The 19,645-nt window shown below is 42.6% G+C and overlaps 1 protein-coding gene across 3 annotated transcripts in view; it reads left to right on the forward strand.

Annotated features, from left to right (window-relative positions):
- The window catches only part of SETD5 (SET domain containing 5), a 65,437-nt gene that overhangs the window by 19,078 nt on the left and 26,714 nt on the right, over window positions 1–19,645 (forward strand). Inside the window, exons 2-8 of one of the 3 annotated variants that reach the window (XM_030458250.1) lie at window positions 7,764–7,938; window positions 11,765–11,870; window positions 12,719–12,930; window positions 13,251–13,309; window positions 13,697–13,884; window positions 14,902–14,940; window positions 16,416–16,658. In XM_030458250.1, the coding sequence (XP_030314110.1) occupies window positions 7,868–7,938; window positions 11,765–11,870; window positions 12,719–12,930; window positions 13,251–13,309; window positions 13,697–13,884; window positions 14,902–14,940; window positions 16,416–16,658 (918 nt within the window). In that variant the 5' untranslated portion in view covers window positions 7,764–7,867. Of the gene's footprint in view, window positions 1–7,763; window positions 7,939–11,764; window positions 11,871–12,718; window positions 12,931–13,088; window positions 13,310–13,696; window positions 13,885–14,901; window positions 14,941–16,415; window positions 16,659–19,645 lie in introns of those variants that run through there. The other 2 variants (XM_030458251.1, XM_030458252.1) reach the window with 2 other exon arrangements.

The following is a 19,645-nucleotide window of genomic DNA, read 5'->3' on the forward strand; positions in this document are numbered from 1 at the left end:
CTGACAGCTTTTTTATTTTAGGATTTGTCTACTTAGAAAAGTTTAATAGTTACACGGGCTCAACCATTCATGTGAATATTATTACATTCACAAATCTAGAACAAAAAACCACTCTGGTCTGCTAGGATTAAACCAGTGTGATTTACATTATTTAAATTATTCTTCAGTCTTGTTTTAACTGTAGCCTACTGGAGTAGGGAGGCCTCTTAACTTGACTCTGGAAATGTAGGATTTATGTGGACATGGTGTGGTGCACTCAGCAGCAGTGATTTCCAGTAGCACTGTTCTTAATTGTCTGCTCTGCCCCACTGCAGAAATTTATTGCTTCTGTAACAGAATCTAAATGGGAATATGTATTTTTACATGCTTCTGCTTTTGGTCCAGTCTTGGCACCAACTGCACTTGATGAGACCTGGCAGCGTTTCCTTCCTGCCAGCTGTTTTGGCAAAGGCTTAGAGGGGACAGTCACAGCAGTACACAGCTGGATTCACTGGAGGTTAGTTTTTAAGCCCTTAATCTCAAAATACCGGTTCTGAACCTTATTGTTTGCAGTTTCTTATTTTTGTGACATACAGGCATAGCACTGTTCTCCTCCACCCCGTGGGAAAAGAGAGCAACTATTTCAGAGTATAGAACTGGCACAGCAATTAGGATGTATTTCCCATGCTACAGAATAGTTTCCCCCCACATGATGGTCCCAAGTCAAAAGTTTATAGAACTGTAAGAAAAGGGTGTTTTTCCTCTTTCCTGTTCCATTTACTTCAGTAATTTTTGTATTATCATTTCTGTGGGGTAATATGTGTAATTCTTCTTTTATATTGCTGTATACCTTTCATGAAAGAGCAGAAAAATGTTTTTGCAAAAATAAAAGTGTTTTCAGTGTTGCCTTCCTTTAATTTTTTAAAATATTTTAAATGCTTCAGTATTTGAAGAATTTTTCATCTTCCCCAACAACTTACATTGCCTCTATCTCACAGCATAAACCAATGCTTTTTAGCATAGAAAGGAGCCAGTTATTATTGAATCTGAGTCTACAGCATTTTTCTTAATTTTTCCACTTTTACCATTATTTTTTAAGTTTTATTTTGATTATTAATGTTTTAAGGTGTTAACATTTCATATAGATTGGTAGATTTTCAACATATTGCCTTGTGAAGTTTTCTTGAGCATGTCCTCTGTTTAATGCCTTAAAGTCAGGAGGACTTCTATGTGAAGTTCCTGGTTGTTGTTTCCCTTCACCTTGTTACTCCTTTAAAGCATCATCTCTATCACTCCTACTCAGGACACTGTGTGTGCAGACCATGCAAATGCAGCCTAAGTCCTTTCTCATCAGCCTAGGGTACAAGCAGAGTTTCCTGATGTCTGCCTGCCACCTCTCTGTAAACATATCTCAGAATAATTTGGTCTACCATGGATAACTGCTCCTCTGTAATTTGCTTCCCCTTTCTACTATGGCATGTATTTGTTTATGGAATTATCCTTATGTATGACTCTTCAACCAGTTTCAAATCGATATAAATTAAGCTTTCCAGTAAGGTTCTGTGATGCAAATTAGATGTTTTAAGAAAGTCCAAACAAACCCTGTATAATTTCTCCTCCTCCGGAGTGCATTGGACTGTGAAGAATGTGGTTGCATGTGCAGTAGAAGGTATTTCTGGAAGCAAAGTATTATCTGGCCTTCCTCTTATCTCTTATTAAATTTTTCTTCTATTTCTTATCAAAATACCTGAAATCCTTAGTGATTCCAAAAGAAAAACACAGGATTTTCTTTCTTGGCCTGCAAAACAAAGAGGCTTTGCATAACTTCTTGACTGCTGAAGCAGCAGCAAAGTTTTGAGGTTATGCTTTTTGCTTTTCTGAGTTATCTTTGCAGTCTTGGGTCGGTTGCTGGGAATACTTCACTATGCATTTCGTAATTTCTCTCCTTGATGCTTTAATTTCTTTCAGTTGCTCACTGTCATTGTTTGTAGTCCCTTAGGGTGTAGTTTGCAGAGGAGTTTAACTAAAATTGATGTTTTCTTCATCAGATAAAATGGTTAAATCCCATGAATGGACAGATGAAAATTGCCTTAAAATAGCTTAAGCCCTATTTAAGTAAATTCAATCAAAGGATTTTTAGTTTCCAGCTGTTTACAAAATTTTACCAAAATGGGTAAATTTTACCAAAATGCTTGTACCTCAGTTTTAAATGTGGCTTACATAGCCTTCACTGAACTGCTTTATCATGCTGAGCTTAGATAAGGATGTATATTTGTAGGTTAATGTTGAGGTAGTTTCTAGTGCTTCCATAAAGCACTTTAATGAGAATTGTTGTTATGATTTCAGATCTTGTATGGAACAACTTGACTGATGCTTAGGCCCATGGACACCAAAAGCTGTTTGACACCATCTGTGTCTTAGAAGCAACAGCTCACATTTTCCCAGTCCTTGTCTCCAGGTCTTGTGTAGCATGGTGAACAGCATCAAGTCTCACCAAGTAGCAGCTTTTTGACACACTAAACTATGTTTAAATTTTGTTATTCTTCTTCTAAGAGCATTGTCAGAGCTTTATTGTGGTTCTCCAGATCCCAGAGAGCAAGATGAACTCAGAACCAAATGTATATACACAAGCATTTATTTTTGCATAGGGTAATTATTTTTTATTTGCATACAAGTAATTATGTATAAAACAGCAGAAAGTCTTAAGAAAGCTCTAAGAAAGCTAAATCTTTACCCGTTGCACTATATTTGTCCATAGTTTGATTATCATGGTGTGCATGTGTAGCTGGTAATGAATACCTGTGCTGACTGTTTCCTGATCCTTTCTTTGTTCTCCCAGGCCCCATGGGGTGGATGGATCACTGTCTTGCTCTGTCAGTCAACTAGCAGATGATATATGGGATCAATGATAACAGGAAGTGCTCATGTCAATATTTCATTTTTTAAAACTGCCAAGCAAGTTGTTTCCTTGCTGCTTATTGAACCCAGCTTTTCAGAGCAGAGCTAAGCATTTGTATTGGTAGACTGAGGCAAAATTCAAGTCCTTTTTGGAATCCTTATGTTTCAGAGTGACTTGGAGCTAAATAACTTACTGATGTGTCTGCTCTGCCCCTGCCTCTCTGTAGGTGTCCTTACACAACAGCACATTTTAAAGTCGAGGAATTTGATGCATTTTTTTTTCTGAGCTAGCTGTTTTAAAAGCAAACCCCCTTGATCTGATTCTGCCCTAAAGGTCCCTGCCCTTCTGTAAAGATCTGCCCTTGACATGAGGCGTACGGGTCTGCTGAAAAGAACAGGCAGTGTGTACTCAGTCTAGGGTGGACTGCATGTGTGTTTGGGTGGCACCAGCTGATGAGACAGGACATTTTCAGTATGATCAAAGCATTTCATGTTGTACTCTAGATGTCCCATAGTTTTTTAGCTATTCTGAAATTCCCAGGGGAAGAGACAAATTACTAGGATCCATGAGCCTGCTAATGCTGTTTATACTTTGTTCCACTTGCAGAGAGGTTTGCTATTGGTGCAAATGACAATGTAAGTATGAACTGGTCAGAACTGGCTGGCTCTGTCCCAGATGAGGTTGATGGAGAGGATGCCAAGGAAGGTTGTATGGCAGAGCTGCTATTTCCAGTTTGCCACCAGCTCCAGCCTGTGGCAGTGTGAGATGCAGGAGAAAAACGTGCTTTGAATTTTGTGACTGACAGTGGCTTGGGAGCGTAAAGATGTGCAGCTCATTGTGTATGGAGCTCATCCTGTATGGTTTGCCGAGCATGAAGAGGAGGATGATGGTTGTTGTTTGGATTCCAACCATCCTGGGTATTCAGAAGTCTTGGGTCTGCATCCAGTTTGGGGAATTCAATAACTGGAGGTGTAGGAAGTGGTAAAACAAGTGCTGTTTTGTTCTTTGCTATCTGTGAACAAGAAATATGTGAGAAGTGGCCATTGTCAGTGCAGGCAGAGAAGATTTCACTGTCCTCCCTCCCCTGGCATGTGTGTTAAAGTTATATATAAGCAGAAAAGGCTTTTCTCAGTTTTTCCACATTGTGTTTTGTACCAGTGTTACCTTTTTACTCTTCTTGTCAATGCATGAGGCACTGGATGCACACTGATCAAGTATTTCAAGTCCTCAGTAGAGACAGACTCACAGGCCTGCACTGACATTGGAGGAATGGCTGTGTCTCTCTTCCCCCTCCCCATCCCCAGCTTGATAACTGCTTTCCCTTTGGGCCTATGATAGTGGGAGGCTGGAAGGGGTGTGATCTTCTTCCCCTTTGCTCCCCCAAGATTGCATGGCATCACCTGAGCAGCACCAGATGGTGATGGAGTCTGAGCATTTGAATTTAGGTAACATGTGCAGTCTGTGAGGCTGAGCCCGTGGTTTTTGTCCAAGGATGAATTTTTCATAGCTCTCACAAATTCTGTGGAGTCTTTCACCAAGTGTTTCACACCAGTGGTGTCTGTTAGACCCCAGGGCACCAGTGGAAACAGGAACATCCACATCTTGAAGGAGCAAGCTCTACCAAGCTGTTTGACTATTCTTGCTGGTCCCTGCTAATACTGACTTTTAACGCCACAAGTAATGAAAAGAGTTTGTAACAGCAGATTTTCTGTATCTGCTTTGGTAGTGGTTGTGGAAGTGAGCAGTGCAGCACTGTAGCTGTAGCATCCTGAACAGGGTTTTGAAAATCAAAATTCATTGCTATAGCAGGTGTTGCCTAAGCTTCACCTGGCCAGCTTAGATTTATTACAGTCCTTTCTGTCAATACAGGATGTTATCTGAAATAATTGAATAGCCTCCATTTACATTTTAGCTAAGGTAACCACTTATGGGTTTGGTCTGAAGGTGGATGAGTCTCTTGGTGTGTGACTTGTGTTGAGTGAGTACTGGGGATTCCCAGTGCTGAGGTGGCTGCAAGGCAGATGCTTGTCTGATCTGTTTTGATGATGCTGGGGAAGACCAGGTGTCTTTATACTGGTAAGACTGGTTGAGGAGGCAGGAGTGTAGATCCCAAATGTAGGAAGAAAAATAGATCTTTAAATCGTGTATTTTCAAAACCAGCTGAGTGTTATTTACCTGTTAGACCATCAAAATTGCTACTTACATTTGATTTCAAGAATTGGTATCATAAGGGAGATAGGTTTGTGGTCTGAAGCATATAACATTTGCATTAAGATTTTGAATTTTAGGGAACCTTCTTCCAGTGGCACTGGAGAGAAAGTTAGGGTGACTTTTTCTCCAATACAGCTGTATATTTTTGAGGGAGAAAGTAGAAAGAAGTTTGGGGGTTGTCCATACAGGAAACAAGCCAGTTCAATGAGTGAATGTTTTGATCTCAACCCCAGTATTTTCTGTGCAGGCTGATGTTTTGGGTGTAACCAGGCAAAGTTTCAGGAAGACCAGACTTCAATCTAGTGTGAAGGTGATATGGGCACTTGAGCTTGGTCTCAGCAATTCACTTTGAATGTTACATTGTTAGAGTTGAAAGTACACAGAAAGCTGCAAAATCTAAGCATGGATGATGGTTGAGCAAGTACTGCTGGGTCAACACAAAAGCAACTAAACTGGAATTTGCCTTGTCTAACCTTTCTGTTTGATATTTCACATTTCTGCAGTAAGCTCCCAAAAGTGAGAGTTACTGTTGCACTGGAAAAAGTCTCGTGTTTGTACAGCACTGACAAAGGATTTCCTATGAGTAGTAGCTAAAAATTTGTCCCATTTACCCCATAACAGATACCCTGTGACTCTCGAGTCCAGAAGCCATACATGAAATCCTCCAGTTCTGCTGAGTCACGAGCAGGCAGGAGGCTGGAATTTGTCCTGATGAAATCTCAGGCTGCTGCCAGCTGGGTATGTTCATGGCAAAGGCAAGAGATCAATAGGGGTGGGGAGGGGCAGGGGCAGGAATTTAAGCAAGTATTTCAAAAGATTATGGGTCAGGGAAAGTTTTCTGTGTCCCTTAAAAAGGAAGAGTGCTTCAGAATCCTGTAAACTTGGCCTGTTTCTTTTAACTTTTTGCTGGAGTTTTATGTGACTCTGGGTTGGAATAGGGATTGATGTCCAGAACTTTTAACTGTATTTTAGCAGTGGTTTGTCTCATCTGGTGTCATATTTCTGTCACAAGCCTGAGAAAGGGTAAATGAGACACTTTTTAAAGCTCCTTTTATTTTTCTTTTTCCAAAAAAACCCACACTCAAGGACATCTGGGCTGTCTTGGGTCTGAGCTGCTTGTGAGCAGAGTCCTGCCTGTTTTCTTTTTCATCTCTCACCTCCCTGTGAGACCATTGCTTTGGGGCATAACAGGGAATTGCTCCAGACCACTTAGAAATCTTTACATGCTGCTTCTGTAGTTCACTGTATCCCTGTCATACTATCAGAAGGATTTCTCTTAGGGATGTATTCTGAAGAAGGGAAATAATTCCTTGTGCTAAGAGGAGTGGCCTGCCTCTTAGGACAAGAAAAGGCAATACAGCTTGTGGCATTTCAACTTTCCAGTGCTTTCCATCATTTGCCTGTGTAGCAAGCGTGATTTTTTGTGTTTTGGTGCTTTTTGTGTGTTAAACAATGGCTGGACTATGGTGTCCAAAGGCAGTTCCCTGTGAGAAATTCACTACCCACAGGAAAACTTGGCTCACTGCCTCTCTGTAGCCCAGGAGGTTTTGCTGGCAGAGCCCCCGAGATGCCGGGGAGCATGTGACGGCCGCTGCCAGCCCAGGCTGGCTCCTCCATGCTGCCGGAGCCACGGGAAGCCAGCCGAAGGTTATTCAAGGCTGCCCTTAAACCTTAACGTGCAGAGAGGATGGCTAAATTGTTGCTGGTTACCTTTTGGTTTTGGAGCTACCTTTACTGCAAGGGGAAGTGCAGCCTTTTTCTGTACCGTGGAGGTTTCATTAGGGCTGTGTGGAATAATAGCTCCTTTATGAAGGTCTGTGTTATTGAGGTTATTTACGTAACGAGGAACTGATCCCGTGTGACCTCCCTCTGCCGTTCGACCCTTGGAAGTTTGTGTGTATTGGTGATTTTGTTCCCTGCCATGCCATCCCGGATCCCCTGGCTCCCTGTGCCCAGCCTGGGGCCCTCCCCGTCTTTCCCATCGGAGCATCCTGTGCATGAACACCCAGGCATCTGACGTGGCTCTGCCTCGGGGAGGTGTCAGACTGGGTTTTGGAAAGTCGGGGCCCACCGTGTCAGGGCTCGCTGGGCTGAGTAATCGGTGCAGAATCCAGGATGGGCCTGGCTTGCCTCGGGAACAGCTGCTCCGCTGGTCCCGCTCTCCTGGTGAATGCAAACACGAGCGGTTCCTGAGCCAGAGGTCCCACCTCAGCTCTGTCTCCTTGTCCTTCCAGATGGGGCTTTGCCTGCAACTTGTTTGGGGAAGGATTTAGGAAATTCTGATGAAGGGCTGTGGGTGATAGGTGACAGCTGCTGCTTATGTGCAGAAGGAGCTAATAGATTGCTTATCTGATAATTAACCTAAGTTTAGGTGGGGGAGGGGGGAATTGTCATTATTGGCTTTACAGCAGAGCAGCTCGTTGCATGCCAGTCTAAGACTGTACAAAAAACCAACCAAACAAAAAAACAAACAAACAAAAACCCATCAAAGAAACACCAAACTATTCTCTACCTCTTGCCTGGCCCCACATGTGAAAATGACGTAAAATGGGGCAGCATGTCACTGATGGAAATCTGTTTCTGCTTTTCTTTTGCTGTGAAAGCCTTCTTTGGGGTTATACAGGGAGACCTCGCTCTGTAATGGAGATACAATGCTTTGTTTCTACCCCGGTAGGTTTCCCCATGTCCGTGACGTGTTGGCCGAGGCTCTGCGGCTCCTCTCCGCCCTCGGAGCGGCCGCTCGCTGCCCTCTGGACTCCGTGATCCCCGGCGGGCGTCATGAGCATTGCAATCCCTCTGGGAGTCACCACACCAGATACGTCCTACTCAGACATGGCTGCAGGATCGGAGTGAGTGTTACCCCGCAGAGGAGGAGGGGAGGGTGTCAGAAGGCTGCCCTGGAGCAGGGCTGCAGTTGATGCTGGTCCTTTCTCCACTCTGGAGAAAAGGGGGGTGGGTCTGCTGGCTGTGTGAGATGGATGCAGAGACAGACTCTGAGTGTTCAACAAATGCAGTCTTACAGAAATCGTGAGGTTTGATACAAGACAAGAGAAAAAGGAGAATTGCAACAGTGTGAGGCATTCAGCCCTGGGTGTTGTATCAGGTTGGCTACTAAGTCTGTGTGAAGTGCAGGCAGTTGTGCATTTGTTGTTCCCATGCTGGATGTTGGCAAGGTAAAAGCCAGCTTTTTTTTTAAAGGCTGTGGTATATGAGGGACTGGTGTGCTGAGCCTCCCACTCAGTGGAGCCTACTAGCTCAGACTGTTTACCAACCCCAAATACTGATTTCTGGACCCCTTTGGAGCTTTGCCAGAGTTTTGAGACAGCATCAGCCTGTGTAGACACCTTTATTTTGTTTCTGCCCCTGAGGATGTTCCAAGCACATCTAAGTGGGCAATCCTTCAAAGTCCCCACCACAGGACCCTGTGCAGGGCTCTCACTGCAGTCTTATCTCTGAGGCCTGTTGGAGGCTTTACTTTTATTTTTTTTAAAAGATTATGCTTCTGGAGGAGTCAGGAATATTTCAAATCTAGCAAATATTGCATTGTGATCTTTTATTACAACCTTTGTTAGAATTATGTCAGCTCAAATGAATACTAATGTTTTTGTCAGGGGCAAGAGGGAGGGCTCAAGTTATTTCTGTGTGCTTCTGTCTTCTGCTTTCCTGCAGTCTTCTTTGAGATACAGACTGCAGCATCTCTCTACAAAAATTTACAAAGGGCATTTCGGAGATAGATTTCCCCCATGTATTATTTAAAGGTACCTGCTGTGCAAATACCTGCATGTCAGATTGATCAGTGTAGAACACATACTGCTCCAGACTGTCTTAATTTCGAGCTGTAAGAGCAGTGGGCTAGGGTATGAATCATTGTTTTTCCCTTCCATCTTGCCCTGATTTGACTGTGCACAGAGTTTGACTACACAGTTGCACTCACTGCAAGACTGCTAATGCACTTTTTTGTCTGTCTTGGCACTGGCCCCATTCTAGGTGTTCTACTTCATGGTGCTTAATTCTATCCTAAAACCTATATTTTTATATGTTCTTTTTAAATGGGAAGCCAGAATATAGTAAGTTACTCATTGGCAGTGGGTATAGGATCCTTCACTTTTCAAGATTTAACATTTAGTATTGCTTGTCACCATGCTTCTCCCACACCAGCACTTTAAAGACTCCACATGCAGGAATTTTAAACTGTTTATGACAGGAGAAAGAGTGCTAAATAGTTTACTCATGTGCTAGGCACTTGGCTTTCAGAGCTTAGCATGGTTGAGAGGAGAGCCAGATGTATCTATGCATGTCTCTTGTAACATTACAATATCAAAAAGACTGTCTGTAAACCTTCGGCAAAGCATTTCCTTTCTCTCTGGTTGTAAGAAATTCGTAGGTCCAATTTGAGGTTAGGCTGGAGTGCTTTGAAGAAAGACTTTTGAAGATTTCTGAATTGATTTCTCTGTCTGCTTTCTAAAAATGGGGAATGCCAGGTCCATATTCTCCAGTCTTTGCATGGATGCACTGTTATTTGCTGCTGAAGTGTCCTTTGTGAGTCTGTTCAAAGTTAATATCCTCCACTTCTCCTATGAAACTCTACTAGTCTAAAGCATGAAATTTGAGGTACTAAAGCTTCTTGTCTCCTGTGAGGAATTAATTTCAAAAGTGGGCATCATGAAGGCAGTGGGAAGGTAAAGGGAAGACTAGCAGGCCCTTCTTCAGGCTGAGCTTTAGCATCTTCTTCCCCTGGTCTCTGATACAAGGAGGAGGTGAAAATGCTGGAAGGTGTCTGTGGTCGTCTGAGGGTGACATGCAGAGTAGTTTTGCTGTGTTAGTCTGACTGCATATTGGAAATGGTTGAAGCTCCCTGGCAGGCTGCTGCTGAGGTAGCATGGGCCCCGGTGTTGTTGCCCCTGGACACTGTTGCACCAACAATCTTGAAGTTTTATTGCTAATGCTTGTGGTAGCATTGCCGGTATTCCAGGCTGACTGTAGTAAGGAATGTGGGTGACTTGGGTAGAGCTGTGGCTTAAGCTGTTTAGGCTCTTTTCCTTCTAATATTGTTTCAGAAAATACAAGTAAACCTGAATGGATTTAACTCTGTACCAATCCAGAAGTCCTAAAGGACTGTTGCAAAGATCCAGCAAGGCTGGATTTTTGGGCAAGCTCTACATGTATCATCTTCTATTAAGAAATATATCCTAGATGTATTGCTACCTGGATCTCCTGCTTTTGACTATTTAGCTAGCTGTAGTTACTTTGAAAACAAACTGATTTTATCATGTCCTGCGCCTGAATCCTGAGCTACAGAAGGAGAGCTTGCATAGTTTTTCTTCTGTCTGCAGTTCTTTGTGCAATAAATTATTTCTCCTTTGTGTTGCAAGAACAGATCCACCTTACTCCAGAGTAAGCCAGAAGCTCAGAAGGTTGGTGCATTGGAGAGGATATCAGGTTTAGTGCCAGGGTGGGGCTAGCTTCAGTACAGCAGAGATTTCAAGAGCTAATAGGAAGTCCAAAGGGCACAGGGGTTAGTGTTCTTGGGTGGTGCCTAAGTGCTGCCCCACATGTGACCACTGGCCATTGGTGTTTGAGCACTGCCAGGTTCACCCTGACAATTTAGGACCTACTAAGAATCCTGTGAGATCTTACCAAAACAGCAGAGGTCCAAGGTAAAGTTTTTCTTTCCTGTATTTTTCTTTCCTGCTTACTCAGCTTCCAGCTAAAATTGTGAAGAAGATTGCAGCTGCAAACACGATTCAGTAGTGTTCTGCTGTATTCTGAGGGGGCCCTACTTCTAATCTCTGCAGAGGTTAGCTGACTTGTATCTCCTGCTTGTAGCAGACGGTGTTTTTCCTTGCTAGTGTTCTGTCTGTAGCCTCATTATCTAATACTCCCTGCATTGAATTGCAGCTGTCCCTTCTCTGAGTAGGGTTTCTGCAGCTTTCTGCTAAGAGATACACGTTTCATTTTTAGCTGCTTTTTTTCACCACCATGTGGTGAAAGAGTGCATTGTACCTCAGCAGCAAATCTCCTGCTCAGCACATTGCACACCATGTTGCTGCATAGAAAGCACAGGGTGAATCTGATTTATCTCTGGCCACTGTTTATTCAGTTCATGAATTTTGTTGCGATTTTGTATCAGGAATCTCCAACGCCTGGTCCTTGGCTGCCAGGATAGCTGCAGATTTCATGCAGCCTTTATCACAGGACATTGGACTTGGCTAACAATTAGTATCTGAGAGAGAGAGAGAAACAAGCACAGATGAAGGAAAGCTTCTTAGCTGCTATTTGAAATAAGCTGTTGCAGAGATGACAGGGCAGTACTCTTCAGTGGCTTTGAGATTAGGCTGGCTGCATTCAGATGTGAATGCTGAACTAGACCAAACTTTCTCAACTATAAGGAAACTGAGCTGCTTACATGCTAATTATCTTCAGCTTTCCAGAGTGAGACCCAGTTTAATGAGTTATCCAGGGTGGCCCTTACTCAGTTGCTTCCCTCTGCTGAAAGCAGGTTCATCCTGTACGACTTCTGCACACATGATGCCTGGTGAAGCACATATTAAAACCTCAGTTTCATATAGTTTCTTCATTTTGAGCTCATGTGTTAAATAGAAAAGAGCAGTGAAATACTGGCACTAAAAAAAATGATGTTATATTGATGGGTTTTACTTCTGGCCCTTTCTGCAGCCCAGAGTCTGTGGAAGCTAGTCCAGCTGTCAGTGAGAAGAATGTGTACTCCAGCCACGGCTATGGGGCCACCCAGAAACACAGCTATCGCGGGCTGCCTTACGCAGTGAGTACTCTCTCTGCAGTGAATCAGCTCTTTACTGTCTACTTTTCTCTTTTCTCTTTCTTCCATAGTTCTTTGCCTGTTAATCTTTCTGAGTTTTGGCTTATTTATTAGGGAACGCTGAGTTGCAGCTGAGTTCTGCCATTCATTTTGCATTTGTGTGTTTATTTTTTGTGAAGTCGTGCATACTCTAGAGCAAGCTTTTGTAGTGTTCTAGGTGACAGATTTTTAACTGTGAATATATATATGAATATGTAATATTTTCCTGGTGGTAATTTTTGCCCCATTTGGTTTATTGTGTGTTATTTGTACTTGTTTAACTGCACAGATATTGGTAGCAGAGCTATGAGAAAGAAAGAACAGTCAGGAAGAGTGGGAACAAGGTTTGAAACTATGGGATGAACAGGATGTCACAAAATCACTGAGGCTGGAAGGGGGTCTTGAGATCATGTAATCCAACCCCCCCTGCTCATGTTGCCTCTGCTTGAGCAGGTTGCCCAGAACCATGTACAGTTGGGTTTTGAATATGTCAACAGACATCAACTCTATGTCTCTGGGCAACCAGTTCCAGTGTTTGACCACTGATGTAATCTCAGATTATTAGCAGCACAACAGTTCATGTCAGAATAGCCTAGATGTTCTTGTACAGTTCTTTTAATTTACTTCATTGGTGCAGAAATAAAAACATTCACATCTTTCAGAGGTATTGCGTTTCCTTCTTGGTATATTGAGATATTCAAACTAGGGATTTATACCAGCTGTTAATAGCCTGAGAACTGTGGATTTGTGACTTCAGTTTCGAGACATCATATCTTCACATTAAAAGTAGTACTGCAAATACTCGTTTTCAGGATCATAATTATGGAGCCCCTCCTCCTCCAACGCCTCCAGCCTCTCCTCCTGTCCAGACCATTATACCTCGTGCAGAACTGAACGGCCTGCACTCGCCTGATGAGGAGAACTCCGGAGACAGTGAGAGCTCCTCAGAAGGAGAATCAATTCCCACTTGGTGCCATTGCAGTGTCTCCCAAGATGGTTTCCTCCTCAAGTGTGAAAAGTGCAGGTAAGTTTTGGTGCAGTGCAGATCTGGACTGCTCCTCATGTTGACTTCTCACAGCAAACCGTGTCACATTTGGGCTGTGGGATGGACTTCCTTTTGCTAACTGGAGCGTTCTTTCCAGTGCTTTACCTAGTATTGACCCTCCTCCTTTGCGTTGTCAGCCTGACAAGTGTTGGTGGCACCAGGAGTGGAGATGAGGATGTTAAATCGATGTTCTTATCATCCTGGGCCCCACTGAGGGCACGCATCTTGTGACATCCTGTTGAATTTCAAGTGACTTTACTTCTACAAACCAGCTTCACTTGTGCATTCTCCTTTGGCAGAGGAATGAGCAGGGGGAAGGTGATCAGGCTTCGCCGCCGGAAGCAGGACAACGTATCAGGTGAGCTTGAGGTTCTCATTCTGGTAATAGTGACTTTGCTTTCTTTCTATAAGACCTTTGTCTTTTAGCTGCTGTAATCTAACTGTGATCAGTGTTTACTAATATGTTTGCCTCCCAGCCACTAAGGATTTTCTTCTCTCCCTCTGCCTCACCTCAGTTAACTCTTGGGACAATCAAATTCTCTTGTGAACAGAAGAGGGGAACATTCAGTGCCATTCTGTGAGATAATTAGAAGTTTGGGAGACCTGTTCTGAGGTTGGGTGGGAAAACTTAAGTGATATAGAGCTATGTAGAGTCATCAGGTCATCTCAATGAAAATGTACATAAGGGTGAGCTGTTCTGTGGGATAAATAAAAAACATTGCTAACAAAGCACTGCTCTCTGTAGGTGGGGACAGCAGTGCAACTGAGAGCTGGGATGAAGAACTATCTCCCTCCACAGTGCTGTACACAGCTACACAACACACCCCTACGAGCATCACGCTGACTGTCAACCGTGTCCGTAGAAGCAAACCTAAGAAGAGGAAGAGGAGTACAGAAAAAGCTCGCACTGCTCCGAAGGCCAAGAAGATCAAGGTATGTGGAATAAGACAAGGCTGCTGCAGTTCCTTCTAAATGCTGTGGTGTATTGAGAGCAGGTTGACAAATGGGCAGTAGATGAAACTTTTCTGGTGTAATAATGTGACGCCTTGTATTAGTGACCTGCTAGAGTACGTGGCTGTTGGTTTAAAAATTACCTTACTGAAACCCCACCCTAATTTCCCAATGCTGTCCATTCATGCTCAGAGCTTGGGTTCATATATTTTTCTTTCTGCTCAAAATAGGATTTGGGGAAATAGCTGTTGGAGTCTGTCTGTCTATGGTAAAGGGGCAGTCTGTGAATGAAACAAAAATTGAAGGGGCATGGCATTTCTCAGGAGGCTATGTTGAGGAATCTGGGCTGCAGAGCTTCTTGGCACTATTCTTCAGGGGCAGAGAAGAGTGCCTGTGTGAAAGACTGGAGGAAGGGGATTAACGTTTGAGGGGTGACTTTACTGTTTTGTGTATGAGGGTTTGGGGACTGAAATAGTTTTGGATTGCTTGTATTGGAATGCAAGTGAGCAGTTGATTTGTTCCCATCATCTGCTAGCTTTACCATTGTTTTCCCCTTGTTAGGTTTCCCTTGAAGTTCTTGTAAGCAGAGTAAGAACTTCTTAAATGCTGAGAGCAGGAGCCATGTGAGGTCTTCAGGTTTTTTTTGTTGTTGTTTGGGAATGAGCTTGATTCTTTTGCAAGCCCTTTCTTCTACCAAAGCAAGTGGGTTTAGTTGGGACAGTTCTGGTTTTGATCTTGAGATTTTTACTAAGTATGACATGAGCCTTTTTAGTTCAGAAATCCTGGTCATCAAGCTTTTCAGCAGCTTACACTGGATTTGCATTGCAGAGTCTTTTTGTTCAAGTCCATTGCTTCTTGTGTAGGTCTTCCTGAAATTCTTGCTGTCTTTTGTTCAGGGTTTTCCTGTTGGAGTAAAAACTGGTGTGGCTCTGGGATGCTAATTCTGTGGCGAGGTTATCTAATACTTTTTTTTTTTTTCTCTCCTCAATCGGGCGACAGGCATTTCGAGAGGGCTCACGAAAGTCTCTGAGGATGAAGGTGAGTGGAAGTGAGAAGCTTCTGTGATGATGATTTGTTTTTTTCTCTTATAACTATGTGCCTCAATTGGTTTGTCTGGAGAATATTTAGTTGTGACCAGCCTCTGAATAATCCTTACCATGCACTGCAAGCAGGCCTCTTCAGAAGGGTCTCACAGGAGCTGCACCTTGAACTTTGCTTTAGCTTCAGATAGCTCATCACTTTCTGTAAGCTAATGTCATCTGGTTCCAAGTGATAGGACTGATTCATGACACCTGGGAGTGGGGTGTTTGATGTAAGGGATGTAGAACTGGTTGTGGCCACTGTTCAGTGAGTTCAATTATCATTTCATTGTGTCTAAGATACTTTAAGCTTCGGCATCAAAGTAGCACACAAGTTTAATGTTGGGTGCCTCTGGCAGTGTTGCCTCATTTCCCTTAACATTCTCTTACTAGTGATGGATGGGACAGTGTAGTTATCTCTGTCTTTCTGCAGTACTGGTAGGCGTGGCTATCTGATATAGAATTTACTTGGAAAAAATACATCCATGCATATAGAGCTCAATGTGTTCCTAGAAACACAAGAGTTTCCTTAAGTTCCACCTGACCCCAGTACTGTAGCTGACTGTGGCTGATAGCAGGTGGCTCAGAGGCAATAGGACAGTCCTGAGGTGGATCTGTCTGTATGCACCTGTTTCAATATAAATGATGAAAATAATAGTTGTTCTTCAGTGATCCTTGTCACTGATAGTGCAATGTCACATATGTATGAGTCCCTTTTGAAGCCACTTAAGTTACTGAGCTCTGAAATATAATTTCTTGAATTACTTCAACTATTGGCAAGTAATGAATAAAACTTAGTTGTTTTTTTTCCTACCAGCTTCTTTTTGGCTCCCTCATAATGTAGTATAAACAATATAAGTGATTTTGCCCTCCCCTCCTTACAGTGCTTAGAACTTGCAGTTTAATCCTCCACATACTAACTTATGCTCTACATTCAGTTTCTTGAAAGTTTGGTGAGCATTTAGTTAAGGGTTCAGAAGTATCTGGGGGTCAGTCACTGCAAGGTTTGAGATGCAATCAGCATCATCTAACATTATGCTGGACGTAAGTGAATTGACTGTAAGAGAAGCCTACGTGAGATTTATTTGTCTTTGTGTGCGGCTCCTTTGCTTTTTTAAATTGACTTAATTATTTTTCCAGAGTTAATTAAAAAAATGTATTCTGGCCATGTCCTAGCTTAGGTTTCTTGTACGCAACAGTACCAAATCTTAAGAGATCTTGGTCCCTCAGAGTTCTCCATAGATTCCCAAGTGGCATTTTACAATGTTTTGGAGGATACAAGTTCCGAACAAGGTGTTCTCATAACTGATGCTTCTTAGCTTGGAATAGAATTGCCTTTTTTTTTTTTTTGGTAGCATAATCCTGTGCTTAGAGCACCATGGATTGTTTTTTCCTGTTGTGTACTAGCTGTTCACCCTTTGCTGTTTGGTGCAGAATTCCCCCTCTGAAGCTCATGCCTTGGATGAAAACACAGCTGAAGGGTGGGAGAATCGAATACGCCTCTGGACAGATCAGTACGAAGAAGCCTTTACCAACCAGTACAGTGCTGATGTACAGAACTTGTTGGAGCGTCACCTAAACTCTAATAAAGAATACGTGGGCAAAACTGCTATGCTAGACACAATCAATAAAACAGAGCTGGCCTGCAATAACACTGTTATTGGCTCCCAGATGCAGGTAAGAACAATTGTGACAGAAATGGGGTAGGTCAGATCCTCTGGTTTCTAGACACAAGGTGTGGGCAAGCAGTATTGTAGCTGGTTGTATGATTTTGGACCAATAGGCACAGATTTGATAAAAAAGGGAACAGAAGAGATGCCAGTACCAAGGCAGATTTGGAAACGCTCACATTCAACCAAAACAGTGTTGTTAAGTTAGGGAGGGATATGTTGTATAGTTCTGTGATAGTGTTCACAGGTATTTTACCATGAGTACTTTCAGTGACTGCATGGCTTGAGGCAGAACCAGATCTATCACTTGCTAGAGGCAGGAGATTTCCTGCTTTTTTTGGGGGGTGGGGGGGCAAAGGGAGGATCACATTTTGTGTGGAAATCTATATTAAAAAAACCTTTCAGCATTATTTCTGAATTTTGAATGATTATTTGGATTCTTGTAACTTTCAAATTCTGCACAACTACAATCAGTTTTAGGGAACTGTCTCTCCCTAATTTTTCTTTTTTGAGATATGTAATGATTACTGTCTTGCCGGCTTTATGGAGTGCATGTAGACAAGGAGGAACATGAAAAGGATGTGTTTTGTGTGGTGTGTGTCCTCCCTGCTACTTTGCTCAGCTGATCTTTCATCTGGTCCGTGCTCTATTGAACAGAGAGCAGCATTCCCACTCAGTTCAGGCTTTGTGGGTCTTCCTTGTCCAGGAGAATGGAGGATGGGTCTTCCTTGTCCAGGAGAATGGAGATAGGTGCAACTGAAAAGGATGGGCTCCAAAGCAGATGTGGGGCACTGCACTCTTCTGTAGAAGGGGAGCAGAGTCAGAAACCTGAATATCAGGTATATGTTTCTGCTTGAATCATTCTTGTTTATATCAGCTGACTCACTGCTCTGTGAAGTTCATGTGCTCCCTCCCACCTTTCCCTCTGCTTTCATGTAGGTGAAGCACATCAGGCAGAGCACAGATATTGCCAGCAAGGGAGAGTGCAGAAAGAGGACTTTGGACCCAGCTTCCTTCCACTCTTGTTCTCCAATAATAAGACTTCTGTGGGGGTTGGGGAGGAACACTTCTACTTGGCTATGTGAGTAGCCTTCCTAAAGAGAGCAACTGAGGAAATACAGGGAAGAAAAAGTTCTGCTTCTCTAGAAACCTTCATATTTTCTGCATCTAAATGTAAACTCTTCTACTTCCTTCACATGAATTTTAGGAAAAGTCCTGAAATAAGTAATAAAACATATACTGTTTCTTTTTTTCACCTTCATAGAGTACAGTGGTATAGATGATTATAGAAGATACCATACATAAATGTGCTTGTTCTTGTCATGCTTTCTTGCCCTCTTCCTTCCCTGTGCAGACATAGGTTTTTCCACGGGGAAAAGTGGCCATCATTCTAAATTAGAAGACTCCAAATGCAATATATCCCAAAGAAACAGAAAGATAGAAAGGTGCAAAATAGAGATATAGAGAACTGCAGTTATTCTAAACAAGCCGTAGGTAGGTACCTATCATTGCACTTGCTGAGAAAGTATGAAGGGACTTAGTGGCTTTGTAGTTCCTCTTGGGTACTGAGGAGAGACCAGGTTGCTGTCCTGGTCTGCTCCTTCTCAGCCCTTATGTCCTTATTTTCTCTGCTCAGCAGATGGCTGTGGAGTGTGGCAAGGAGGATAACCTGCACAGGTGTGGAGTGGGGTGTCTCTTATCCTCTGCTTTATATTTTTGTTCCACTCATTTGTCTCATCTCTGTTAGGCGAACTGAGAAGGCTTCTTGGTTTGCAGCAGTTATCCTTTCACTAGATAACATCACTGGACGTAAAAATAGCTTTTCTGGAGGAAATGAGTACCTTGAGCTAGAAAAAAATTAGAAAGGTTTTGTCAATATGCAGCTGTATTGAGAAGGTAGGTATTGTAACTGCTCTATTTGGACATGAAGGGACTAGAGATACAGAAGAAAAAGGAATAAAAATTAAATATTTCACATGCCCTCATACCCTGACAGTTGAGAGAGTTGTTTGACTTGGGTAAACAACGATGCAAGTGTATACATTAACAAAAAATAAAAAATAATTAAAAAAGAGAAGGCCTGACAAGCTTCCCCAAACCGGGAGTAGGGAAAGATGGGTTAAGTTATACATGCAGGATATGGGGTTTTGAGTGTTGAAGTGGTTTAGGTAAAATAATTCTCAACTGAGATGCAACAGGATACTTGTGAAAATATAAAGCTGTTCAGTGTAATGAATAAAATCATCTTAGTGCTGGCTACTGCCAGGTGGTTGACAAACTGAAAGCTGTGAATTGGTTTTCTACCTGCTCTTGCCAAACCAAACTCAGGGTCAGTATTTGCCCTTTATTGCTCCTGATAATTGTTGACTTAAGCTCAAACCCCTGATTGACTTCAAATTCTGAAGTGAAGAGCAAAAGAGCTTTTTTAAAATAAAGCCCACTGAGTATTGTGCAGATGTTACTTTGCAAACGCACCAGCACGGTTTTGTCTGATTAACAGTCATCAATCCCTATCCTATGACATGAGTAAAATCACTGGTTCTTTTCATACATGAAAGGAAGTCGGCTAATCTTCTTCATATTTCTTAATTCAGAGAACAAAACCAAGCTGAGCTAGGGTCTTACCAGGAAAGCTATGAGATCATTTCTGTTTTACCAAACCCAAATTAAAAACTCAAAGATGCAGAGATGCTCTCGCCTTCATGGACTCTTTTCTCCTCCCACCACCTTATCACACCTGTGTTCCCCAAGCTGTTTTCCAGCATCAGGTGAACACAAGTCAGTCATGAGCCAAAGGTGAGAGAGCATTGCATCTGTGAAGGATAGTAGGAGAACTGGATGAAGTAATAGAATAATTTGGGTCAGGAGGAACCACTGAAGGTCATCTGGACCAGGCTACTTGAGAAACTGATAATAACAGCAAAAAAAAATATAGAAAATAAATTATTTGCATGGAGACACACTTATGTCTCAGTCCTAATTTATCTAGTATCT

This window comes from Calypte anna, chromosome 12, assembly GCF_003957555.1.
Source record: "Calypte anna isolate BGI_N300 chromosome 12, bCalAnn1_v1.p, whole genome shotgun sequence".
NCBI lineage: Eukaryota > Metazoa > Chordata > Aves > Apodiformes > Trochilidae > Calypte > Calypte anna.